The sequence below is a fragment of the Phaenicophaeus curvirostris genome, chromosome 3 (genome assembly GCF_032191515.1).
Source record: "Phaenicophaeus curvirostris isolate KB17595 chromosome 3, BPBGC_Pcur_1.0, whole genome shotgun sequence".
In the NCBI taxonomy this organism is placed as follows: Eukaryota; Metazoa; Chordata; class Aves; order Cuculiformes; family Cuculidae; genus Phaenicophaeus; species Phaenicophaeus curvirostris.
The window spans coordinates 98,987,379-99,014,432 of NC_091394.1; the positions used below are offsets into that span (position 1 = coordinate 98,987,379).

Below are 27,054 nucleotides of genomic sequence, written 5' to 3' on the forward strand. Positions count from 1 at the left end.
CTCCCTCTCCTCCTCCCTCTCCTTCATGGTCCTTTCTCCTCCTCCTCCTTTTCTCCTTCTCCTCCTCCTTTTCTCCTTCTCTTTTGCTCCTTCTCCTTTTCTCCCTCTTCCTCCTTCTCCTCCTCCTCCTTCTTCTCCATCTCCTTCTCCTTCGCCATCTTTCTCCTTATCCTTCTCCTTCTTTCTCCTTCCTCTTTCTCTTTTTCCTTATTTCTCTTTCTCCTTATTTCTCCTTTTCCCTCTCCTTCTCCTTTCTCCTCCTCCTCTTTTCCTCCTCCTCCTCCTCTTTTCCTCCTCCTCCTCCTCTTTTCCTCCTCCTCCTCCTCTTTTCCTCCTCCTCCTCCTCTCCTCCTCCTCTTTTCCTCCTCCTCCTCTTTTCCTCCTCCTCCTCTTTTCCTCCTCTTGTCCTTCTCCGCATCCTCGTCCTCCTCCTCGTCCTCCTCGTCCTCCTCGTCCTCCTCGTCCTCTTCCTCCTCGTCCTCTTCCTCCTCGTCCTCTTCCTCCTCGTCCTCTTCCTCCTCGTCCTCTTCCTCCTCGTCCTCTTCCTCCTCGTCCTCCTTCTCCTCGTCCTCCTTCTCCTCCTTTTCTCCCTCTTCCTCCTCCTCCTCCTTTCTTCTTTATTTCTTTTTTTTTTCCACGTTATTTTATATTATTTTATGGTTTTTAGGTACTTTATTCCCATTATCATTTTCATCTCCCCTGTTTTCCCTTTGTTGCCCCTCGTTAACCCCTCGGCCGCCGCGTCCGTCTCCGTCCCCCAGTGACCCAGCACCTCTCCGAGCTCCTGGCCAGGACCCACAAGAAGAAACCCAAACTGAGAAAGAAGCCCAAGCCCCCGGTGGAGGAGCGTCAGGGTAGGGGCCCCGCGCCAGCCTCGCATCTCAAAGGGGTTGAGAGCTTCACCACCTCGAGATCCGAGCAGGAGGGAGGGCGTGGGCAGAGAGCGTGGGACACGGACCACGAGAGGTGGAGGGGACATGGAGCCCAGGAGGTGTGGATGGGACGTGGAGCCCAGGAGGTGTGGATGGGACGTGGAGCCCAGGAGAATGGATGGGATGTGGAGCCCAGGAGAATGGATGGGATGCAGAGCAGGAGAGGTGGACGGGACACAGAGCAGGAGAAGAGGACTGGACATGGATCTCAGGAGAGGTGGAGGGGACATGGACCAGAAAAGTGAGTGGGACATGGATCCCAGGAGAGGTGGAGGAGATATGGATCCCAGGAGAGGTGGAGGGGATGTGGACCAGGAGAAGTGGAGGAGACATGGATCCCAGGAGAGGTGGAGGGGACATGGACCAGAAGAAGTGAGTGGGACATGGATCCCAGTAGAGGTGGAGGGGACGTGGACCAGGAGAAGTGGAGGGGACATGGATCCCAGAAGAGGTGGAGGGGACGTGGACCAGAAGAAGTGAGTGGGACATGGATCTCGGGGGAGGTGGAGGAGTCGTGGACCAAGAGAAGTGGGCAGGACATGGATCCCAGGAGAGGTGGAGGGGACGTGGACCAGGAGAAGTGGACAGGACATAGATCTCAGGAGAGGTGGACGGAGACATGGACCAAGAGAAGTTGATGGGACATGGATCCCAGGAGACGTGGAGGAGTCATGGGTCCCAGGAGAGGTGGATGGAGACATGGACCAGGAGAGGTGGATGGGATGCAGACCAAGAGAAGTGGAGGGGACATGGATCCCAGGAGAGGTGGAGGCGACGTGGACCAAGAGAAGTTGATGGGACATGGATCCCAGGAGAGGTGGACGGGACATGGATAGGTCCAGCTAGAGCGACAGGCTTATAGGATCCGTTACTAGAGCAGAGTAGAAGACAATCAATCTAATGCCATGGAATATAACATGGTCTCATGATATGACATTACATTATATAAAATGATATAATGTAATAGAATAGAATATGACATGAGGTAATAATGTATAGAATGAATTAATATTGTATATACAACATTGTGTGATATGATATGATGTTATATGATATGAAAACACAATAACATATCACATTGCATCATATCTTTATATGATATATTATATATTATATGATATATGTATAATGTGATATAATATTATATGTACATAACATTGTGTGATATATGACATTATATGTTGTGTTTTCATGTCATAAATCACATCATATCATACAATATTATATGATAACGTACCTTATCTTATTATATCATGTCATATTCTATCACATTATATCGTATTATATAATGTAAGTCATGTAATGCAATATCAAATCATTTAATGTAATAAAATATAATATCGTATAAGGTAATTCAGTGTAACATTACATAGGATATAGTATAACGTGATATGATATGAGATATGATATATTGATAAAACATGGCATGACATGGCATAATATAATATAATATAATATAATATAATATAATATAATATAATATAATATAATATAATATAATATAATATAATATAATATAATATAATATAATATAATATAATATAATATATAACATAACATAACACACCACAACATATGTAATATACATGATGTATATTAAATATCATTTTATTTGATATTACACATATAATATACTGTAGCTGCATATATTATCTGTGAATAACATATAATGTGAATTAGCCTCTATATTACTTTAAATAATATAATGTTAATTAATACTATATAAAGATATATAATATATATTTTCCTAATATTTATATCTCTATATATTTTATATGATGTGACATGGTATGGTATGATATGATATATGATATGATATGATATGATATATGAGCCGATATGATATGATATGATTCAATATGACTCAATATATTATACGATACGAGAAGGTACAATATGATATTATGTTATATATTATCATATCCTATTACATTATATGATATGATATCATGATATATGATATATATCTATGATATATCATGATATCATGTCATATAATGTAATAGGATATGATAATATATAACATAATGATATATAACATAATGATATCGTGATATATCATATCACATCATATCATATCCCATATTGTATGGCGTCCTATTATATCATACTAACCTATAATATTAATCTTATTATATTATTCATAAATTAAACATTATTTATATCTTATTATCCTCTTTTACCATCTATTTCCCATAATTCTATAGAACGCACATTATATGTGATATCGTACAACATCCTATAATATTATATATCATATATGATATCCCATTATTTAAATAACATCATATATCTTATTGATTTTTCTATATTATTAGAAATAATATTATTTCCTCTAATATTTCTATACTTGTAGTTAATTATCATATAGAATCACTAGGTTGGAAAGGACCCACTGGATCATGGAGTCCAACTATATATCATATCATATCATATCATATATCATATCATATATCATATCATATATCATATCATTTCTCCCCCCCCCATGGAATTTCTCTCCGATTCTTCGAGATAAGAACCAGGTTCTTATCAAGAATTGACTTGAATCCTAACGAACCAGCAGGGTGAGGTGGGTTTTCACGGAGAGGAGCCTCTAGGATGGTGCTGCTGGGCTTCCTCGGTGTTCGTGGCCATCCCCGTGGTGGCCACGAGCTCCCCAGGTGGGGTGGGGGACGTGGGATGGTCCCATTTCTCCAGAAGCCCTTGGAGCCACCAACCAGAGCGGTGAGGAACCAAGGTGAGGAACCTCAACCTGGAGCCCCAGCAATGGAGCCGAGCTGGGAGGTGAAGACACCTCCAAGAATGGCTTGAACAGCTTGATTAAGGCTGATGGTTAAGATCTTTGTCAACTATCCAAAGGAGCAACCTGACCCAGTTGGAGACAACCCTGATGACCCTCCAAGGTTGCTTCCAACCCAAACCATTCCATGATTCAACGAACGGCCACCAGGTTTGAGGTCATCTGCTCCTGGACATCCCCCAAGCCCCATCATTTGAGCCCCTCCAGAGCTTTTCCTGCGCTGCAAACCCATCAGGGAAGCTCTTTGAAGGCAACAATGTCCAGGATGGAGATGATCGCAAGTGTCCAAGTGTCTTCTTGGGGAAGTTTATGGGGGAGCCAGTATCTTCTGGGATGGTCTAGAAGGTGCCACCAGGTCCCCAGAGCTCTTCGTTGGATGGATGGAGCAGAGAGGGATGAGGTGGATCCGGAGGCATCAGGAGAGGGTGGATGGAGCAGAGAGGGATGAGGTGGACCCGGTGGCATCAGGAGAAGAAAGGGAAAAGATGGAGCCAAGTGGGCTCCAGGACTCCACGTTAAGTGTCTTCTCCAAAGTCTGAAGCTCTTGGGGAGCAGGTTGAGTTCTGGGGAGGCTTCTCCAAGGTGTTAGACTGGGAGGGGACATCCTCCTCCACCACCTCCACCTCAGGATGTGATGATGGAGCAGCACCAGCCCTGCCCCACATCTCAAGGAGGTGACCTTGACGCCCTGGTGGAGCTGGGATGAGCTTCACGTCTCCACGGGAGGGGACAGGAACCCCTCCATGATGCCACCACCAGCTGGAGGTGACCCCCCGGCTGTGTCTTCTCTTGCAGGGGTGGCCATAAGCACTTACGCCAAGTACTGCTACAACAAACTCCAGAAGGCGGCGTTGACGGGCGCCAAGAAGGTACCTTCCAACTCTTGGGGGTGGGGAGGGTGGTGGAGGGTGGTCTTCTCCAAGGTTGGGGGCTGCCAGGGCTTGGGATGGGGTCTGGAGGAGGGACGAAGCTGGAGAGTGGTGGAAATGGCTCCAGGGCCTTCCCAAAGCTACCCGTCCCTGCATCCCTTCTGGAGAGCTTCTGGGGACCTTCTGGAGAGCTTCTGGGGACCTTGTGGAGTCCACGAGGTCCTTCCCAAGGTGGTGGGTGGAGGAACCAAGGTGGTGGGTGGAGGAACCAAGGTGGTGGGTGGTGGAACCAAGATGTTTGGAGGAACCGTGATGGTGGGTGGAGGAACCAAGATGGTGGGTGGAGGAACCAAGATGGTGGGTGGAGGAACCAAGATGTTTGGAGGATCCAAGATGTTTAGTGGAGGATCCAAGGTGGCGGGTGGAGGAACCAAGGTGGTGGGTGGAGGAACCAAGGTGGTGGGTGGAGGAACCAAGATGTATGGAGGAACCAAGATGGTGGGTGGAGGAACCAAGATATAGAGTGGAGGAACCAAGATATAGAGTGGAGGAACCAAGATGGTGGGAGGAGGAACCAAGATGGTGGGAGGAGGAACCAAGATGTAGGTGGAGGAACCAAGATGGTGGGTGGAGGAACCAAGATGTTTGGAGGAACCAAGATGGCGGGTGGAGGAACCAAGATGGTGGGTGGAGGAACCAAGATGTTGGGTGGAGGAACCAAGATATTTGGAGCAACCAAGATGTTTGGAGGAACCGAGATGTTGAGTGGAGGAACCGAAATGGTGGGTGGAGGAACCAAGATGGTGGGTGGAGGAACCAAGATGTTGGATGGAGGAACCGAGATGTTTGGAGGAACCAAGATGGTGGGTGGAGGAACCAAGATGTTTGGAGGAACCAAGATGGTGGGAGGAGGAACCAAGATGTAGGTGGAGGAACCAAGGTGGTGGGTGGAGGAACCAAGATGGTGGGTGGAGGAACCAAGATGTTTGGAGGAACTGAGATGGTGGGTGGAGGAACCAAGATGGTGGGTGGAGGATCCAAGATGTTGGGTGGAGGAACCAAGATGTTGGGTGGAGGAACCAAGATATTTGGAGCAACCAAGATGTTTGGAGGAACCAGCATGCTGGGTGGAGGAACCATGATGTTGGCTGGAGGCATCTACCCACCCTCAGCGTTTTGAGCTTCTGGCCTGTGGCCGCCTTGGTGGCTTCTCTTGTCTCTCGCAGGGCCTGAAGAAGCCGAACATCGAGGAGATCCGTCACGCCAAGAACGCCGTCTTCAACCCTTCCATGTTCGGCAGCTCCCTCCAGGACATCATCAACATGCAGAAGGAGCGGTACCCCGAGCGGCAGCTGCCCTGGGTGCAGACCCGCCTCTCCGAGGAGGTCCTGGCCCTCAACGGCGACCAGACCGAGGGCATCTTCAGGTAGATCCGAGAAGGATGGAATCCTTAAGCTTGGAAAACTCCTCCAAGCTCCTCCGCTCCGACCATCCGCCGTGTCTCCAGGTGGCACGGCTCCGCCTTCTTTGAAACCCTCTGGAGATGCCACCACTGCTCTCGTGTCCAACCAAACCCTCCCCTGGAGCATCTTGAGGTCGTTTCCTCTTGTCCCAACTCTTCTTCGTTGGGAGAAGAGACCAGGTCCCGCCTCACCACAACCTCCGTCCAGGTGGTTGTAGACCAGGATGAGGTCCCACCTTGAGCTTCCAGGCTAAGCAGCCCCAGGTCCTTCAGAACCTCTGGGCTCCAGACCCATCACCAACCCTCTTCTTCTCCAGATGCCCTCTGGGTCTTTCTTGGAGCGAGGGACCCGAAACCGAACCTGGAATTTGAGGTGGGACCTCAGCAGAACCGAGACCAGGTGGACCATCCCTTCCCTGCTCCCGGTGGCCACCCCAGGGCTGATCCTCGGCCTTCTGGGCCACCTGGGCCGCTCGCGTTCAGCTACTGATCCTCTTCTGCAAGGATGGTGGCACCTGGGACCTTCTGATGGGGGAAACCAGATTGAGTCACCTCATTCTGGGGCAGCTGCCGCCCTCCCCACGTCCTTCTGGGGTGTCCTTCTCCTCCCATGGAGCAGAGAGCGGCTCCTCAACTTCTCCTCGTTCCTCCTTTCTCCGTTTTCTGGTGCCCAACAGAGTCACGTTGGGTTCTTGAGGTCTTCACGGCCCAACCCCGCGTGGCAGCAGGGTGACACGTCCCCAAGGAGCAGCCACCAGGTCCACCAATGGGTCCATCTCCATCCATCTCCATCCCCTCTTGGCTTTCCTTCAGCCCTCAAAAAGCAGAGAAGGTGTCAGGCAGGTGGATCTCCATCTCCTGCTCCGTGACCGCCGTCTCTTCCCCTTGCAGAGTCCCCGGTGACATCGACGAGGTCAACGCTCTCAAGCTTCAGGTGGACCAGTGGAAGATCCCCACGGGCTTGGAGGATCCTCATGTTCCCGGTAGGACCTTGGGGTGGAATCAAGGAGAACCAAGTTCTCCATCCATCAGGTGTCACATCTTCTCGTTTTTTTTCTTCTCAGCCTCCCTGCTGAAGCTCTGGTACCGGGAGCTGGAGGAACCGTTGATCCCTCACGAGTTCTACGAGCAGAGCATCAGCCACTACGAGAACCCCGAGGCGGCCATCGCCGTCGTCCACTCCTTGCCCAGGATCAACAAAATGGTGCTGTGCTACCTCATCCGCTTCCTGCAGGTACGGCTGGAGTCCCACCAGGGCCACCTCCAAGCCGGCTTAGAATCAATCATGGAATTGTTGAGGTTGGAAAAGATCTCAAAGAGCATCCAACCTGCTCAGATCCCTCTGGAGACCCTTCCTTCCATCCATCCCATGGATCCAGCCTGGCCAGATCCCTCTGCAGACCCTTCCTTCCATCCATCCCATGGATCCAGCCTGGTCAGATCCCTCTGCAGACCCTTCCTTCCATCCATCCCATGGATCCAGCCTGGTCAGATCCCTCTGCAGACCCTTCCTTCCATCCATCCCATGGATCCAACCTGGTCAGATCCCTCTGCAGACCCTTCCTTCCATCTATCCCATGGATCCAATCAGTCAGATCCCTCTGGAGACCCTTCCTTCCATCCATCCCATGGATCCAATCAGTCAGATCCCTCTGCAGACCCTTCCTTCCATCCATCCCATGGATCCAACCTGCTCAGATCCCTCTGCAGACCCTTCCTTCCATCCATCCATGGATCCAACCTGGTCAGATCCCTCTGCAGACCCTTCCTGCCATCCATCCCATGGATCCAGCCTGGCCAGATCCCTCTGTGGATCCTTCCTACCCATGGATCCAAGGGGGATGGTTCCTCACGGTTCTTCTCCTCCTCCGTGTCCCACCACCTTCTTTCTCGCGCAGGTCTTCGTGCAGCCGGCCAACGTGGCCGTCACCAAGATGGACGTCAATAACCTGGCCATGGTGATGGCCCCCAACTGCCTGCGCTGCCAGTCGGACGACCCGCGCGTCATCTTCGAGAACACCCGCAAGGAGATGTCCTTCCTCCGCGTCCTCATCCAGCACCTCGACACCAGCTTCATGGAGGGCGTCCTATAGCAGCCGCCCTTGAGGTCCCACCACCACCACCACCACCACCACCACCATGATGAGACCCCTTCCTTCCAACCCTGCTCACCCCAGGAGCTCCAGTTGGACCCCGCCGAAGGAGGCCGCTTGGTGGCACCTTCTCCGTCTCCGTCCCCTTCTTCTCCTCCTGCTGTGGGACCGTTCCCCGTGTCCCCATCTCCACCTTCCGGCCACCTCACCGCCCTCCTCTTCACCAAACCGGAGGGTTTGGCCGCTCTGGGCTTCTCCAAGGACTTCAGAGCCCGTGGAGAAGGCGAGGAGCATCCTGGCTCCATCTGGGGGTCCAACGTGGTGGGGGGTGGGCAGGGGTGGAGGACGTCAGATGGATTCCCACCACGTCTCCGTAGGGATTGGGTCAGGCTGAGGCTGAGAGCAGAGCTTGGGGGGCATCTGTGGGGCGTAGAGGACCTCCAGGGCTGGGAGAAGCCACCGGGGCTGAGCTGGACGGGCCTGGAGCACCTGGAGAACATCAAGAACCAGAGTGACAACCATCCCGGTGCCAGGAGAGGTGGGAAGGAGACCAGGGGCATCTCACAGGGAAGCCAGGTGGAGGTGGAGGAACCTTTGGGAGCTCCTGTGGGACCAGGAGGACCTCGTTGTGGCCACCTCTAGGGTGCTGGAGGAGAAGGTTGGTGCCCACGCGCATCGTGGGGCTCATCCTGGACCCATCTCACCACACGTCAGCACCACCAGGTCCCAAAGGACCTGTCGGCACCCGCTGTGTCTCCTTGGCCCTGGTGGACACATCTTGGCACCCATGATCTTCTCATGGTCCTACCAAGCTCCTCTCCACACCCATTGTCTCAGCTTGGCTCTGGTGGACACATCTTGGTGCCCATCAGCTCCTTCTTCTCCATCCATCTTGGTGCCCATCATCTTCTTCCTCTCCTACATCCATCTTGGTACCTATCATGTTCTTCTCCATCCATCTTGGTGCCCATCAGCTCCTTCTACACCCATCTTGGTGCCCATCATCTTCTCCTTCTTCTCCATCCATCTTGGTGCCCATCAGCTCCTTCTCCGACATCCATCTTGGTGGCCATCAGCTCCTTCTTCTCCATCCATCTTGGTGCCCATCAGCTCCTTCTTCTCCATCCATCTTGGTGCCCATCAGCTCCTTCTTCTACACCCATCTTGGTGCCCATCAGCTCCTTCTCCGACATCCATCTTGGTGCCCATCAGCTCCTTCTCCACCCATCTTGGTGCCCATCATGTTCTCCTTCTTCTCCATCCATCTTGGTGCCCATCAGCTCCTTCTCCTACATCCCTCTTGGTGCCCATCATCTTCTCCTTCTTCTCCATCCATCTTGGTGCCCATCATCTTCTCCTTCTTCTCCATCCATCTTGGTGCCCATCAGCTCCTTCTCCTACATCCATCTTGGTGCCCATCATCTTCTCCTTCTTCTCCATCCATCTTGGTGCCCATCAGCTCCTTCTTCTCCATCCATCTTGGTGCCCATCATCTTCTCCTTCTTCTCCATCCATCTTGGTGCCCATCAGCTCCTTCTTCTCCATCCATCTTGGTGCCCATCATGTTCTCCTTCTTCTCCATCCATCTTGGTGCCCATCATCTTCTCTTTCTTCTCCATCCATCTTGGTGCCCATCAGCTCCTTCTTCTCCATCCATCTTGGTGCCCATCATCTTCTTCTTCTCCATCCATCTGGGTGCCCATCAGCTCCTTCTACATCCATCTTGGTGCCCATCAGCTTCTTCTCCTCCTACATCCACCTTGGTCCCTGTTATCTCCTCCTGGTCCTCCCCAAACTCATCTTGGTGCCACCATCTCCTCCAGGACCCCCCAGCACCCTCACCCCCTTGGTGGCCCCCCAAGTGCCTTCAGCTCCATGTGGGGCGAAGCAGGACCATGGGGGTCACCCCAGGGGTGGGATGGGGTGGTGGGTCCCCATCAGCATGTCCAGCTCTTAATTAGAGCCCCCTAATTAGTGACCCCCATGTAATAGTCTCAAGGGGTGGGGGAGGTCCTCAAGTGGATGGTCCCCAATTTGGGGTGTCCTCAAGGTCAGGGGTCTCCATGGTTTGGGGTTCCCATGGTGTGGGGTCACCAAGTTGGGGGTCACCATGGTGGAGAGGTCCTCAAGTTGAGGGGTCCCCAAGGATTGGGGTCACCATGATGTGAGGTCTCCACATAGGGGGGTTCCCAAGGTCTCCATGGGGGTCTCCATGGTGTGGGGCCACCAGGATGGGGGGTGGAAGGTCCCCAGGGTCAAGGGTCTCCAAGGTTTGGGGTCGCCAGGATGGGGGGTCCCCAAGGATGAAGGTCACCATAGTGTCTGGGGGGTCACCGAGGATGGGGAGGTCCTCAAGTTGGGGGTCACCACAGTGTGGGGTCACCAGGATGGAGGGGACCCCAAGATGGAGGTCACCAAGGATGGGGGTCACCAAGGATGGGAGTCACCATGGTGGGGGTCACCATGGTGGGGGTCACCAAGGCTGGGGGTCCCCAGGATGGAGGTCATCAAGGATGGGGGTCACCATGGTGGGGGGTCACCAAGGATGGAGCTCACCAAGGATGGGGGGGTCACCAGGATGGAGGGGTCCCCAAGGATGGAGGTCATCAAGGGTGGAGAGGTCCCCAGGGTGGGGATTCCTCAATTTGAGGGGTCCCCAAGGCTGGAGGGGTCCCCAAGGCTGGAGGTCACCAAGGATGGGGGTCACCATGGTGAGGGGATCCCCAAGGATGGAGCTCACCAAGGATTTGGAGCCACCAAGGATGGGGGTCACCAAGGATGGAGGGGGTCCCCAAGGATGGAGGTCACCAAGTCTGGGGGTCACCACGGTGGGGATCTCCAGGATAGAGGGGTCCCCAAGGTCAGGGGTCACCAAGGATGGGGGTCACCAAGGATGGAGGGGTCCCCATGGTGAGGGTTCTTCAACTTGAGGGGTCCTCAAGGATGGGGGTCACCAGGATGGAGGTCACCAAGGATGGGGGTGTCACCAGGATGGAGGGGTCCCAAGGATGGAGAGGTCCCCAGGGTGGGGATTCTTCAATTTGAGGGGTCACCAAAGGGGGAGGGGTCCCCAGGATGGAGGGGTCCCCAAGGATGGGGGTCACCATAGTGGGGGGGGATCTCCAGGATGGAGGGGTCCCCAAGGGTGGAGGTCACCAAGTCTGGGGGTCACCACGGTGGGGATCTCCAGGATAGAGGGGTCCCCAAGGTCAGGGGTCCCCAAGGATGGTGGTCACCAAGGATGGGAGTCACCATGGAGAGGGTTCTTCAACTTGAGGGGTCCCCAAGGATGGGGGTCCCCAGGATGGAGAGGTCATCAAGGATGGGAGTCACCAGGATGGGGGTCACCAAGGATTGAGGGGTCCCATAGTGGGGGTTCTTCAACTTGAGGGGTCCCCAAGGGTGGGGGTCACCAGGATGGAGGTCACCAAGGATTGACGGGTCACCAGGATGGGGGTCCCCAAGGATTGAGGGGTCCCATAGTGGGGGTTCTTCAACTTGAGGGGTCCCCAAGGCTGGGGGGTCACTATGGAGGGTCCAAGGGGGGGGTCCCAGCGCCACCTCCCAGCTCCGCTCACTGCCAGGCGCCGGGAAACACGGGGGACACGGGGGGTGGGGAGGGGTCCCCCACTCCCCAAAATCTCATGAAATTCCTTCCCGCCCCCCCCCCAAATTTATGGATTTTGGGGTCGGTTGTTTGGTTTTTTTTTTCAGTTCTTCCCCCATTTTTTGTGTTTTTTTAGCTTTTATTTATTATCAAAAAAAAAAAAACCCAGAAAACGCGGAAAAACAGGAAAAAAAAGGGACAAAATTCCCACCCCACCCCCCCTCGGTGGATTTTTTGGGGGGGGGGGGGTCCCCAAACTCTGTCCTTGGGGGCGCCACCCCCTTTCCTGGTGTGAATAAAGGAACAGCTGGAGCGGGGTGTTCACTCTGGAGCGGATCAATGGCTGTGGGGGGTGCCTATAGGGTATCTATAGGGTATCTATAGGGTACCTATAGGGTACCTATAGGGTATCTGTTTTCTATAGGGGGGTTTATATTGTTTTTAGGGGGTGCCTGTGTGTGTATAGCCGGTCTGTAGGGTATCTATACGGGTCTATATGGGGAATCTATAGGGTGTTTATGGGGTGCCTATAGGGGTTCTACGTGAGTGTCTATAAGGGGGTCTCTAGGGGTGCCCATAGGGGTATGTATGGTGGGTCTATAGAGGGTCTATAGGGGGTCTATAGGACTGGATAGAGGTGGGTATGGTGGGTCTATAGACGGCCCACCGGGGTGTCTATGGAGGGCCTATAGGGGTGCCTATAGAGTGTCTCTAGGGGTGCTTATAGGGGTGCGTATAGTGGGTCTATAGACGGCCCATAGGGGTGCCTATACAGGGTCTCGGGGTGCGTATAGTGGGTCTATAGATGGCCCATAGGGGTGCCTATACAGGGTCTATAGGGGTGCGTATAGTGGGTCTATAGATGGCCCATAGGGGTGCCTATACGGGGTCTATAGGGGTGCCTATAGTGGGTCTATAGTCCATTCTTGGGGGTGCCTATAGAGGGTCTCTAGGGGTGTGTATAGTGGGTCCGTAGAGGGCCTATAGGGGTGCCTATAGTGGTTCCACTGAGGTCTTATAAGGGTGCCTATAGTAGGTCTATAGACGGTCTCTAGGGGTGCCTATAGAGGTGAGTATAGTGGTTCCATGGACTGTCCATAGGGGTGCCTATAGAGGGTCTAAGGGGGGGTCTCTAGGGGTGCGTATAGTGGGTCTATAGAGCGCCCATAGAGGTGCCTATAGAGGGTCTATAGAGGTGCCTATAGGGGTTCTATAGACTGTCCATAGGGGTGCCTATAGAGGGTCTACAGAGGGTCCTTAGGGGTGCCTATATGGGTGTGTATAGTGGGTCTGTGGAGGGCCTATAGGGGTGCCAATAGTGGATCTATAGAGGGTCTCTAGGGGTGCCTATAGAGGTGAGTATAGTGGGTCTATAGACAGTCTGTAGGGGTGCCTATAGTGGGCCCATAGAGTGCCTATAGGGGTGCCTATAAGGAGTCTATGTAGGGCCTATAGGGGTGCCTATAGGGGGTCTCTAGGGGTGCCTATAGTGGATCCATAGAGTGCCTATAGGGGTGCTTATAGTGGATCTCCAGAGGGTCTCTGGGGGTGCCTATAGAGGGTCTATAGGAGTGCCTATAATGGGTCCATAGAGTGCCTATAGGGGTGCCTATAGGGCATCTATGTAGGGCCTATAGGGGTGCCTATAGAGGGTCTATAGGGGTGCCTATAGGGAGTCTATGTAGGGCCTATAGGAGTGCCTATAGAGGGCCTATAGGGGTGCCTATAGGGGTGCTTATAGTGGATCTCTAGAGGGTCTCTAGGGGTGAGTATAGTTGGTCTATATACTGTGCATAGGGGTGCCTAAAGTGGATCTCTAGAGAGCCTATAGGGGTGCCTATAAAGGGTCTATAGGAGTGCCTATAGTGGGCCCATAGAGTGCCTATAGGGAGTCTATGTAGGGCCTATAGGGGTGCCTATAGAGGGTCTCTAGGGGTGCCTATAGGGGTGCCTATGGGGAGTCTATGTGGGGCCTATAGGGGCGCCTATAGTGGGTCCATAGAGTACTTATAGAGGTGCTTACAGTGGATCTCTAGAGGGCCTCTAGGGGTGCCTATAGTGGGTCCATAGAGTGCCTATAGGGGTACCTATAGGGGGTCTACGTAGGGCCTATAGGGGCGCTCCCTAGGCACCTCCAGGCGCGTCCTCAGCTTCCGCACGGAGCGGTGCAACCGTCGGACCGTCCCGGGCGGCTCCCGCATTTCCGGTTCCGGTCCCGGTGTTGTTGTTGTTTGAGGCGGGGGTGGGGGGGGCGGCGATGCGGGTGGCGGCGGCGGCGCTGAGGGCGGCGGGGGGGGGCCGGGGGGGCCCGGTACCAGCAGGGCCAGCGGCCCGAGCCCCGGACCCGGGAGTATTTCTATTACCTCGATCACCAGGGGCAGGTACCGGGGGGGAACCGGGGAACCGGGAGGGGTTGGAGGTGGGGGGGGGGGGGGTCCAGTTCCGAGCGGGGCCCGTTCAACGTCTCCATCGAGGACCTGGGGTGAAGGCCTCGGGGGCGCCCTGAGGGAGTCTGGGGGGGACGCGAAGCTGAGGGTGGAGCTGCTGGAGGGGGTTGAGGGGCTCCAGAGGGATCTCGACAGGCTGGAGCCGTGGGATGAGGTTTAACGAGGCCCAAACGCCGGGTCCTGCACTTAGAATCGTGGAGTCACCAGGTTGGAAAGGACCCACCCGATCATCGAGTCCAACCATCCCCATCAATCACTGACCCGTGTCCCTCAGCACCTCGGCCACCCGGCCCTTAAACCCCTCCAGGGAACGGGACTCAACCCCCTCCCTGGAGCCTCTTCCAGTGCCCAATGACCCTTTCCATGAAGAAGTTCTTCCTGAGGTCTTCCTGACCCTCTCCTGGTGGAGCTTGAGGCCGTTCCCTCCTGGCCCTTGGGAGAAGAGCCCAGCTCCCTCCTCTCCACACCCTCCTCTCAGGGAGTTGGAGAGACCAACGAGTCTCCCCTCAGCCTCCTCTTCTCCAGGCTGAACACCCCCAGGTTCCTCACAGGCTCCTCGTGTTCTCCAGCCCCTTCCCCAGCTTCGTTGCTCTTCTCTGGACTCGCTCCAGAGCCTCAAGGTCCTTCCTGGAGCGAGGAACCCAAAACTGAAAAGACGGGTGGATGAGGCGCTGAGGGACACGGGTCAGTGGTTGGTGGGAACGGTTGGACTCGATGATCCAGTGGGTCCTCTCCAACCTGGTGGTTCGGTGATTCTAGGAACGGGACCAGGGGGAAAGGGACTGGGGGGAGGGGACCGTAGCGGGGAAACCAGGACCTCCAGGGGACTTGGAGGGGATGGGATCGGGATCGGGATCAGGACCGGGAGGGATGGGGATGGGGAACCAGGACTGGGAGCGATGGAGCAGGAGAACCGGGACCGTAGTGGGGAAACTGGTACCGGGGTCTTGAGGGGGGATGGGGTGGGACCGGGAGGGATGGGGTGGGATGGAGATGGGGATGGAGATGGGGATGGAGATGGGGATGGAGATGGGGATGGAGATGGGGATGGAGATGGGGATGGAGATGGGGAGGGAGAACCAGGACCAGGAGGGATGGGGAGGGAGAACTGGGACCGAGGGAGAACTGGGACCGAGGGGGATGGGGTGGGATGGGGTGGAGGGAGAACTGGGATGGAGGGAGAACTGGGATGGAGGGAGAACTGGGATGGAGGGAGAACTGGGATGGAGGGGGATGAGATGGGATGGGATGGGAGAACTGGGACCGAGGGAGAACTGGGACCGAGGGGGATGGGATGGGATGGGAGAACTGGGACCGAGGGAGAACCGGGACCGAGGGGGTTGGGGAGGGAGAACTGGGACCGTAGCAGGGAAACTGGTACCAAGGGAGATGGAGGGAATGGGATCGGGAGAGATGGGGGGGGGGAACCGGGAGCAGGAGGGATGGGATGGGGATGGGGATGGAGATGGGGATGGAGATGGGGATGGAGATGGGGATGGAGATGGAGGATGGAGATGGAGGATGGAGATGGAGGATGGAGATGGAGGATGGAGATGGAGGATGGAGATGGAGGATGGAGATGGAGGATGGAGATGGAGGATGGAGATGGAGGATGGAGATGGAGGATGGAGATGGAGGATGGAGATGGAGGATGGAGATGGAGGATGGAGATGGAGGATGGAGATGGAGGATGGAGATGGAGGATGGAGATGGAGGATGGAGATGGAGGATGGAGATGGAGGATGGAGATGGAGAATGGAGGATGGAGGATGGAGGATGGAGGATGGGGATGGAGGATGGAGGATGGAGGATGGAGGATGGGGATGGAGGATGGGGATGGAGGATGGGGATGGAGGATGGGAGAACGGGGACCAGGGAGAGGGAGATGGAACAGGGGAACCGGGAAGAGAAGAAGGAACCAGGACCGGGGTGGGGATGGGGAGGGAGAACCGAGACCAGGACCGAGGGGGATGCGGGCTGGGGAGGGGATGGGATCGGTACCGGGACCGGGAGAACCAGGAAGGGAAGAAGGGACTGGGAGGGATGTGGAGGGAGAGATGGGACTGGGACCAGTACCGGGACTGGGAGGGGTGGGGCAGGAGAACCGGGACCGTAGCGAGGAAACCGGTACTGGGGGAAATGGGATTGGGACCAGTACCGGGAAGGATGGGAGAACCGGGACTGGGGGGGATGGGATCGGTGCCGGGGGATCCAGGGGACCGGTACTGGGAAAACTGGGAAAACTGGGAGGGGGTGGGACAGGGAACTGGTACAATGGAGCTGGTGGGGGGGACGCAGGTTCTGGGACCAGAGGTGGGAATGGGATGAGGGGGGCACCAGTATGAGGACTGGGAGAGAGCAGGAGGTGGGGACTGGGAGGGCAGCACCAGTCCTGGGGGGAGCTGGGACCAGTATGGAGGGCGGGGGGAGCAGGACGGGGACTGGGATGAGGAGAATAGAGGCACCGGGACTCATACTGGGAGTGGGAACGGGACGGGGGGGGACACAACCAGGACTGGGACTGGGAGGACTGGAGGGGAACCAGTAGTGGGAACAGGGGGAGAGACGGGGGGTGGGGGCACCCACAGTACTGGGGGAACTGGGAGGACTGGGAACGGGGGGGAGGGGAACAGGAGGCACGGATCCTGCATGGATCCAGACGGGAATCCCATATGGACCTTGGATGGATCCCGGGTAGATCCCAGAAATCCTCAGGATCCGCTGGAGTCTTTGGGATTTTGAGAGGTTTTTTTTTTCCTGCTTCTCCCCAGCTTTTCCTGGATGACACCAAGGTTAAAAACTTCATCACCTGCTTCAAAGGTACCACGGCCCCAAATCCTCCCCAGAATCCACACAAATCGTCCCCGAAATCCTCCCAGTCCAACCCAAAGCTCCTCAAATATCGCAAATCCAACCCAAAACTCCTCAAATCCACCGAAACCCACCCAGATCTCCCCAAACCTCCTCAAATCCCACCCCAAACTCCTCAAATCCCACCCAAATCCACCCCAAAACTCCTCAAAATCCACCAAAACCCACCCTGATCTCCCCAAAACTCCTCAAATCCCACCCCAAACTCCTCAAATCCACCCAAATCCACCCCAAAACTCCTCAAAATCCACCCCAAAACTCCTCAAAATCCACCCCAAAACTCCTCAAAATCCAACCAATTGAACCCAAAACTCCTCAAATCCACCGAAACCCACCCTGATCTCCCCAAAACTCCTCAAATCCCACCCAAAACTCCTCAAATCCCACCCAAATCCACCCAAAACTCCTCAAAATCCACCCAAAACTCCTCAAAATCCACCCAATACAACCCAAAATGCCTCAAATACCCACAATCCAACCCAAAACACCTCAAATCCACCGAAACCCACCCCGATCTCCCCAAAACTCCTCAAATCCCACCCAAAACTCCTCAAATCCCACCCAAATCCCCCCCAAAACTCCTCAAAATCCCCCCCAAAACTCCTCAAAATCTACCCAATCCAACCCAAAACTCCTCAAATCCACCCCAAAACTCCTCAAAATCTACCCAATCCAACCCAAAACTCCTCAAATATCCCAAATCCACCCCAAAACTCCTCAAAATCCAATCCAAAACTCCTCAAAATACACCCAATCCAACCTAAAACTCGTCAAATGTGCCAAATCCAACCCAAAACTCCTCAAATCCACCGAAACCCACCCAGATCTCCCCAAAACTCCTCAAATCCCACCCGAAACTCCTCAAATCCCACCCGAAACTCCTCAAATCCCACCCGAAATCCACCCCAAACTCCTCAAATCCGCCCAAAACTCCTCAAAATCCACCCAAAACTCCTCAAAATCCACCCCAAACTCCTCAAAATCCACCCAATCCAACCCAAAACTCCTCAAATCTCCCCAAAATTGACCCAAATCTCCCCAAAATCCATCCAAAACATCCCAAAATTTCCCAAAATTCCCCAAATCCACCCAAAATTTCATCAAAAAACCCCCACAAATCCCACCAAAAACCCCAAATCTCCCTCAAATCCCAGCCTTGGCTGCTCAGCTGTCCCCCACCATCCTTAATTGGGCCCCAGTCCTTAATTGGGGTCTCATCCTTAATTGGAATCCGATCCTTAATGGGGGTCTCATCATTAATTAGGATGCGATCCTTAATTGGGGTCCAGTCCTTAACAGGGGTCTCATCCCCTAATCAGGTGCTGATCCTTAATTGGGATCCCATCCTTAATCAGGAGCTGCTCCTCAACGGGGTTCTCACCCTTAATTAGGATCCGATCCTTAATTGGGATCCAGTCCTTAATTGGGCTCTCATCCTTAATTGGATTCCGATCCTAAACGGGAGTCTCATCCTTAATTAATCCTTAATCAGGAGCTGATCCTTGATGGGGTCTCATCTAGAACAGGTTGGGGGATACCCCCCACCTCCAGAGCTTTTGTGTGTGCCACCAGGCGCTATTTACATATTAATTACCTTATTAATTAATCAGCATCTGCTATTAATTACTCCACTCGAGCTTCCTAGCACGGCAATTCCCACCAAGCCAGTGGCTCCTCCGTATGGATCCCATATAGATCCCACTCCTGAATCCATTCACAACAAGCCCTGAGCCCACAGCTAATTAACCCGTGGGGCTAATTAACCCCTGGTGTTAATTAGCATCCATCCATCCTTGCTAGCAGCGTTCCTCACCTTCTTCTTCAAGAATGGAACCGGAGCGGGAGCTCCGAGATGGAATTCCCGTTCCTCTTGTGTGGTTGGGAGACCCTCCAGCACCTTTAAGCTGCCACCAGGCACTATTTGCATCTTAATTACCTTCTTAATTAAGCATCTTCCTTCCTAATTATTCATCTCCCTTCTTAATTAAGCATCTCCCGCTACTAATCGCTCCTATTTGCACTTCCCGGCGCAGCAATTCCCACCCAATCCGGATCCAAGGATCCCACTCCTGAATCCATTCACCAAGAGCCCCAAACCCAAGGATAATTAACCCCTGGGGCTAATTAACCCCTGGTGTTAATTAGCATCCATCCATCGTTGCTTTCAGACGTCGCGTTCCTCGCCTTCTTCTTCAAGCAGCTGGAACGGAACCGGAGCGGGAGCTCCGAGACGGAATTCCCGTTCCTCTTGTGTGGTTGGGAGACCCCCTCGCTCTCCAGAACCTTTAACCTGTCACCAGGCACTATTTGCATCTTAATTACCTTCTTAATTAAGCATCTTCCTTCTTAATTGAGCATCTTCCTTCTTAATTAAGCTTCTCCCGCTACTAATCGCTCCTATTTTCCCTTCCCGGCGCAGCAATTCCCACCCAATCCGGATCCACCAAGGATCCCACTCCTGAATCCATTCACCAAGAGCCCCGAGCCCAAGGATAATTAACCCCTGGGACTAATTAATCCCTGGTGTTAATTAGCATCCATCCATCGTTGCTTTCAGACGTCGCGTTCCTCGCCTTCTTCTTCAAGCAGCTGGAACGGAACCGGAGCGGGAGCTCCGAGATGGAATTCCCGTTCCTCTTGTGTGGTTGGGAGACCCCCTCCCACTCCAGAACCTTTAAGCTGCCACCAGGCGCTATTTGCACCTTAATTACCTTCTTAATTAAGCATCTCCCTTCCTAATTATTCATCTTCCTTCTTAATTAAGCATCTCCCGCTACTAATCGCTCCTATTTGCACTTCCCGGCGCAGCAATTCCCACCCAATCCGGATCCGCCAAGGATCCCACTCCTGAATCCATTCACCAAGAGCCCCGAGCCCAAGGATAATTAACCCCTGGGGCTAATTAATCCCTGGTGTTAATTAGCATCCATCCATCGTTGCTTTCAGACGTCGCGTTCCTCGCCTTCTTCTTCAAGCAGCTGGAACGGAACCGGAGCGGGAGCTCCGAGATGGAATTCCCGTTCCTCTTGTGTGGTTGGGAGACCCCCTCCCACTCCAGAACCTTTAAGCTGCCACCAAGTGCTGTTTGCATCTTAATGACCTTCTTAATTAAGCATCTCCCTTCCTAATTATTCATTTTCCTTCTTAATTAAGCATCTCCCGCTACTAATCGCTCCTATTTTCCCTTCCCGGCGCAGCAATTCCCACCCAATCCGGATCCGCCAAGGATCCCACTCCTGAATCCATTCACCAAGAGCCCTGAGCCCAAGGATAATTAACCCCTGATGTTAATTAGCATCCATCCATCGTTGCTTTCAGACGTCGCGTTCCTCGCCTTCTTCTTCAAGCAGCTGGAACGGAACCGGAGCGGCCGCTACGAGGCGGAATTCCCGTTCCTTTCTCCGTGCGGCCGGGAGCGGAATTTCCTCCGTTGCGACGACCTCCCCATCGTTTTCACCCACCTCCTTCCGGGCTCCGGAAAAAACCGTCTCCTTTCTTTCTGCGGCGCCGGCGAACGCCTGGTGGTGCCTTTCCAACCGGAAAAATTGGTGGTGAGGCCGGAAAACGGGAGGCTCTACCATCCGGCACCGGCTAAAGCCGGCGGCGTCGGGTTGGTGCGCTCGGCGTTGGCTTCGGAGTTGAGCTCCGGCTTCGACTACGGCGAAGACGCGGCGCAACAGCTGACTCATTTCCGTTGGGAAGGGCGGCGTTACCGGCTCACCGAGGAGCTGCTGCCGTTGTTACGCGCCGGAAAAGCGGGAGGCGAGGAGGAATCGCCGGATGTCACCGCGGGACGAGGTTGAGTCCTGGACGTTGCCGGCGTCTCCGCCGGCGCCTTGGGAAGCAACAAAGAGGTTGAACCGCGCGGTTGTGCCGTGGTGATTCCGAGGGAAATGGGATTGCGGGGAGCGCGGCGGCCGGGATTCTGCTCCCTCGGTTGGTTAATTAGGCTCTTGGTGGTAATTAATTGGTGCGCGTGGTGGTGGGAACGTGGTCCCGGCGATGCCGAGCGCGGCTGGGGGTGGCCACGGCATCGGATTCCCAACCAGCGGCACCGGATTTCTCGGCTGCGGGTGATGCCGGGGACGCTCGAAAGGGAAACGGGGCCAGGAAAGCAGCAGGAAGGGGAGAAAAAGGGGGATTTGGGGGAGGAAACGCTGGATTTGGGGGGAAAAAGGGGGATTTGGGGGAGGAAACGCTGGATTTGGGGAGAAAAAGGGGGATTTGGGGGAGGAAACGCTGGATTTGGGGAGAAAAAGGGGGATTTGGGGGAGGAAACGCTGGATTTGGGGGGAAAAAGGGGGATTTGGGGGAGGAAACGCTGGATTTGGGGGGAAAAAGGGGGATTTGGGGGAGGAAACGCTGGATTTGGGGAGAAAAAGGGGGATTTGGGGGAGGAAACACTGGATTTGGGGGGAAAAAGGGGGATTTGGGGGAGGAAACGCTGGATTTGGGGAGAAAAAGGGGGATTTGGGGGAGGAAACGCTGGATTTGGGGAGAAAAAGGGGGATTTGGGGGAGGAAACGCTGGATTTGGGGAGAAAAAGGGGGATTTAGAGAGAAAAGAAAAAAAATAAGGGATTTTTGGGAAGAAACATGGAATTTGGGGGAGGAAACACAGAATTTGGGAAGGGAACGATGAATTTTGGGAAGGAAGTGCTGAATTTTGGGAGAAAACACCAGATCTGGGGGAGGAAACGGTGGATTTTGGAGTAGAAACATTGAATTTTAGAGAGAAAAGAGAAAAATAAGGGAGGAAACACAGAATTTGGGAAGGAAATGATGAATTTTGGGAAGGAAATGCTGGATTTTAGGAGAAAACACCAGATTTGGGGGAGGAAATGGTGGATTTTGCAGTAGAAATGTTAAATTTTAGGGAGAAAAGAGAAAAACAAGGGAGGAGACACAGAATTTGGGGAAGAAACACGGAATTTGGGGGAGAAAACACAGAATTTTGGGAGGAAACGCCAAGTTTTGGGAAGCAAATGTGGAATTTTGGGAAGGAAATGCTGAATTTTGGGAGAAAACACCAGATCTGGGGGAGGAAACGGGGGGTTTTGGAGAAGAAATAGTGGATTTTAGAGAGAAAAGAGAAAAATAAGGGAGGAAACACGGGATTTTTGGGAAGAAACAGGGAATTTTGGGGAGGAAACACAGAATTTGGGAAGGAAACGATGAATTTTGGGAAGGAAATGCTGAATTTTGGGAGAAAACACCAGATCTGGGGGAGGAAACGGTGGATTTTGGAGTAGAAACATTGAATTTTAGAGAGAAAAGAGAAAAATAAGGGAGGAAACACAGAATTTGGGAAGGAAATGATGAATTTTGGGAAGGAAATGCTGGATTTTAGGAGAAAACACCAGATTTGGGGGAGGAAATGGTGGATTTTGCAGTAGAAATGTTAAATTTTAGCGAGAAAAGAGAAAAACAAGGGAGGAGACACAGAATTTGGGGAAGAAACACGGAATTTGGGGGAGAAAACACAGAATTTTGGGAGGAAACGCCAAGTTTTGGGAAGGAAATGCTGAATTTTGGGAGAAAACACCAGATCTGGGGGAGGAAACGGGGGGTTTTGGAGAAGAAATAGTGGATTTTAGAGAGAAAAGAAAAAAATAAGGGAGGAAACACAGAATTTGGGGGAGGAAACACAGAATTTGGGAAGGAAACAATGAATTTTGGAAAGGAAATGCTGAATTTTGAGAGGAAACGTTGGTATTTGAAAAGGAAATGCTGGATTTGGGGAGAAAACACCAGATTTGGGGGAGGAAAAGGCAGATTTTGGAGAAGAAACACTGAATTTTAGGGAGAAAAGAGAAAAATAAGGGAGAAAACATGGAATCCGGGGGAAGGAACACCGGGTTTTTGGGAAGAAACACCAAATTTGGGGGAGGAAGCATGGAGTTTGGGGAGGAAACGCCAAGTTTTGGGAAGGAAACATGGAATTTTTGGGAAGAAATGACAAATTTAGGGGAGGAAACTTGGAATACTGAGGAGGAACCACAGAATTTGGAGAGAATCATCCCATTTTTAGAGGAAACATGGAATTTTGAGGGGAACTTCCAAAGTCTGGGATAGGAACGCTCGATCTTGGGGAGGAGCCACCACGTTTTGGAAGGAAACTTGGAATTTAGAGGAGGAAACTTGGGATTTGGGGCAAGAAACTTGGAATTTGTTGGAGGAAACTTGGAATACTGAAGAGGAACCACAGAATTTGGAGAGAATCATCCCATTTTTAGAGGAAACATGGAATTTTGAGGGGAATTTCCAAAGTCTGGGATAGGAACGCTCGATCTTGGGGAGGAACCACCACGTTTTGGAAGGAAACTTGGAATTTAGAGGAGGAAACTTGGGATTTGGGGCAAGAAACTTGGAATTTGTTGGAGGAAACTTGGAATACTGAAGAGGAACCACAGAATTTGGAGAGAATCATCCCATTTTTAGAGGAAACATGGAATTTTGAGGGGAATTTCCAAAGTTTGGGACAGGAACCCCCGATCTTGGGGAGGAACCACCACGTTTTGGGAGGAAACTTGGAATTCAGAGGAGGAAACTTGGGATTTGTTGGAGGAAGCTTGGAATTTGGGGGAGGAAACTTGGAATACTGAGGAGGAACCACAAAATTTGGAGAAGATCATCACATTTTTAGAGGAAACATGGAATCTGGGGAGGAAGGAGGACTCGATCTACAAGGAGAAGCAGTCGAGGGCTCCGTGCCGGCAGAGGCTGGTGGTCCATACGGCATCAGCTCTTCCGGAGCTCCCCAACCTCTGCTCCAGCTCGGTCCTGACGGCAGCGAAACGTTCCTCATCCAAGACCTCCTCGTTGAAGAAGCCGACGGCACCGGGTGCCTCCGGGACGTAGCAGTCGGTGGGATAAGGATAAACCACCAGGCGTAAATCCCGAAGAACCAGGGTTTTCCGGACCAAGGTCCAGAGTCCCGACGTGGAGAAGAAGTTCCCGAAAAGTCCAAGGCAGCGGAGGTGGGAGCAGCGGCAAAGAGCCGGGAGGAGAACCTCCAAGCGCGAGTCCGTCAAGCGGCATTCCATGAGGTCCAGGTGGAGAAGGGAGGGCGAGGTCTCCTCCAGGAGATGTTGGAGGGGTTGGAGAAGGTGCTCGGAGAAGTCGTGGCCGCTCAAATCCAGCTTCTTGAGCGCCGGAGCGTGGAGGCTTCGGGAAAGGAAAGCGAAGTCGCCGGGAAGGAGGGAGCAGAAGGGAAGCTCCAGGCTCTCCAGGGGAGTCCGTAGGTCGCTGCCAGAAGGAGAAGAACCTTGAAGCTTCCAAGATGGGGATGGAGCCACCACCAGAAGCTTCACGTTCCCATACGATGATCCAAGGGCTGGAGCCCTCGGCTCTGAGGACGGGATGAGAGTTGGGGTTGTTCAACCTGGAGGAGGCTCCAAGGAGACCTTAGAGGAGCTTCCAGCACCTGAAGGGGCTCCAGGAAAGGTGGGGAAGGACCTTTTCCAAGGACCTGGAGTGATGGGATGAGGGGGAACGGCTTTAAATTGGAAAGGGGACAATTTAGACTGGCCATTAGGAGGAAATTCTTCACGAGGAGGGTGGAGAGACACTGGGAGAGGTGCCTATGGACACGGTGGCTCCCTGGAGGTGTTGAAGATGGGGCTTGGAGCAACCTGATCCAGCAGGAGGTGCTTGGAACTGGATGGGCTTGGAGGTCCCTTCCAACCCAACCCATCCCACGATTCTCCCCCCACCAAACTCACCCGAGGAGTTGCCTCAGGTGCCCTGAAAGCCGAGAAGACCCCAAGTTGAGCTCCTTGAGGCTTGGGAGATTCCCCAACTGCGCCGCGAGGCTCCGGAAACCGGGCTCCGTCCCCCCGACCAGGCGCCTGACGTCGACGTTGCTGTAAGGAAGTTTGAGGCTGAGAAGATGCGGGAACCTCGCCAGATGAGGGAAGACGGCGCCGAGTCCGGCCAAGCCGAGGTTGTTGAAGCGTAACTCCACGCGTCGCACGCCGGTGGGTTCCAAGGACTCCAACAAACTCACGGTGCTGGCGGCCGAGAGCTCCTCGGCGTGGAAATCGCGGCATTTGAGGCGTAGGGGGCCAACGGTTTGAAGAGCGTCGCGGAGGATCCCAAAGGAGGTGCCGTTGACGAAGAGGTCGGCGCGGATCTCCACGCCGAGGAGCTGAGGAGCCGCCGAGGTGCCGCAAGGGCCTTTGCGGCGCTTGGAGCCGCGTTTGAGGAATTCGCTTTGGGATTTGGAGACCTCCAAACAGGCTTTGGCCAACGCAACCGTCCCGGACCACAGGCTCATCCCTTCCAGGCCACGCTCGGTGGTGGCATCCTGGAGATCCGTCAGGTCCACCACGCGGAGGCGGCACCGGCTCCTGCTGGAAGGAGATGAGGAAGAGGAGAATGAGGAGCAACGAAGAGAAAAAAGTCACTTTCGCACCAATCAGTGTCTTCTTCTGCCACGTCCAGAGCTCCCGAGGTGAGCACCAGGACCTGGAGAAGGGAACGGAGCTGGGAAGGGGCTGGAGAACAAGGATTATGAGAAACGGCTGAGGGACCTGGGGGCGTTTAGCCTGGAGGAGGCTGAGAGGAGACCTCATGGACAGGGATGGTTGGATTTGATCTCAAAGGTCTAGGGATGGTTGGATTTGACCTCAAAGGTCTAGGGATGGTTGGATTTGATCTCAAAGGTCTAGGGATGGTTGGATTTGATCTCAAAGGTCTAGGGATGGTTGGATTTGATCTCAAAGGTCTAGGGATGGTTGGATTTGACCTCAAAGGTCTAGGGATGGTTGGATTTGACCTCAAAGGTCTAGGGATGGTTGGATTCGATCTCAAAGGTCTAGGGATGGTTCAGTAGTGGACAGGGATGATTGGATTTGATCTCAAAGGTCTAGGGATGGTTGGACTCGATCTCAAAGGTCTAGGGATGGTTGGATTGGATCTCAAAGGTCTAGGGATGGTTGGATTTGATCTCAAAGGTCTAGGGATGGTTTAGTAGTGGACAGGGATGGTTGGATTCGACCTCAAAGGTCTAAGGATGGTTGGATTCGACCTCAAAGGTCTAGGGACGGTTGGACTCGATCTCAAAGGTCTAGGGATGGTTGGATTTGACCTCAAAGGTCTAGGGATGGTTCAATAGTGGACAGGGATAGTTGGATTTGATCTCAAAGGTCTAGAGAAGGTTTAGTAGTGGACAGGGATGGTTGGATTCCATCTCAAAGGTCTAGGGACGGTTTAGTAGTGGACAGGGATGGTTGGATTCCATCTCAAAGGTCTAGGGATGGTTGGATTCGATCTCAAAGGTCTAGGGATGGTTGAGTTTGACCTCAAAGGTCTAGGGATGGTTTAGTAGTGGACAGGGATGGTTGGGTTAGATGTCAAAGGTCTAGGGATGGTTTAGTATTGGACAGGGATGGTTGGATTCCATCTCAAAGGTCTAGGGATGGTTTAGTAGTGGATAGGGATGGTTGGATTCGATCTCAAAGGTCTAGGGATGGTTCAGTAGTGGACAGGGATGGTTGGATTCGACCTCAAAGGTCTAGGGATGGTTGGGTTTGACCTCAAAGGTCTAGGGACGGTTTAGTAGTGGACAGGGATGGTTGGATTCCATCTCCAAAGTCTTTCCCAACCAAACCATTCTACGATCCTGGTCTTGGGAGCCCAGCACCCACCTTGTCCCCCCCCGAGGCTCTTCCAGCTCCCTGCGGAGATGAGCCACGACGGCCAGGAGAACGGCTTGGACGCAGAACTTGCTGGATCTGTCGGGCGGCAACCGGTGAGGGCCCCGGCGGCCGAGGAGGCGCCGAAGGCTGAGGACAGGGAAGGGCCAAGCGGCCACCAGGTCCCTGAGGGCCAGCAGGCGGCCGTCCAGGAAGGCGGCGCGGAAGAGGACGGGGTAGAGCTCGGAGGGGACGACGCGGAGGACGCGGTGGGAGCCGGGGGAGAGGGTGACGAGGCGGCGGGCGCAGAGGAAGAGGAGGGAGTGCATGGCG

The 27,054-nt window shown here is 53.4% G+C and overlaps 3 protein-coding genes across 7 annotated transcripts in view; 2 read left to right on the top strand and 1 right to left on the bottom strand.

Moving 5' to 3' along the window:
- ARHGAP39 (Rho GTPase activating protein 39) overlaps positions 1–8,271 on the top strand; it is a 127,686-nt gene extending 119,415 nt beyond the window's left edge. The window contains exons 6-11 of one of the 5 annotated variants that reach the window (XM_069854818.1): positions 762–854; positions 4,531–4,604; positions 5,831–6,030; positions 6,958–7,049; positions 7,131–7,300; positions 7,965–8,258. In XM_069854818.1, coding sequence (XP_069710919.1) covers positions 762–854; positions 4,531–4,604; positions 5,831–6,030; positions 6,958–7,049; positions 7,131–7,300; positions 7,965–8,159 — 824 coding nt within the window. In that variant the 3' untranslated portion in view covers positions 8,160–8,258. Of the gene's footprint in view, positions 1–761; positions 855–4,530; positions 4,605–5,830; positions 6,031–6,957; positions 7,050–7,130; positions 7,301–7,964 lie in introns of all 5 variants that reach the window. The other 4 variants (XM_069854820.1, XM_069854816.1, XM_069854817.1 and 1 more) reach the window with 4 other exon arrangements.
- Positions 8,272–12,350: 4,079 nt separating this feature from the next.
- On the top strand, positions 12,351–20,949 carry C3H8orf82 (chromosome 3 C8orf82 homolog). The gene is made up of 5 exons (XM_069853217.1): positions 12,351–12,357; positions 13,895–13,972; positions 14,050–14,147; positions 16,985–17,033; positions 20,403–20,949. Exons 1-5 carry the CDS (start codon positions 12,351–12,353, stop codon positions 20,885–20,887), a joined length of 717 nt encoding a protein of 238 aa, XP_069709318.1. The 3' UTR covers positions 20,888–20,949.
- Positions 20,950–22,812: 1,863 nt separating this feature from the next.
- Positions 22,813–27,054, bottom strand: LRRC14 (leucine rich repeat containing 14). Its single transcript, XM_069854812.1, has 3 exons — positions 26,734–27,054; positions 24,808–25,437; positions 22,813–24,331 (listed from the first exon to the last, which is right to left on the bottom strand). Exons 1-3 carry the CDS (start codon positions 27,048–27,050, stop codon positions 23,767–23,769), a joined length of 1,512 nt encoding a protein of 503 aa, XP_069710913.1. The 5' UTR covers positions 27,051–27,054; the 3' UTR covers positions 22,813–23,766.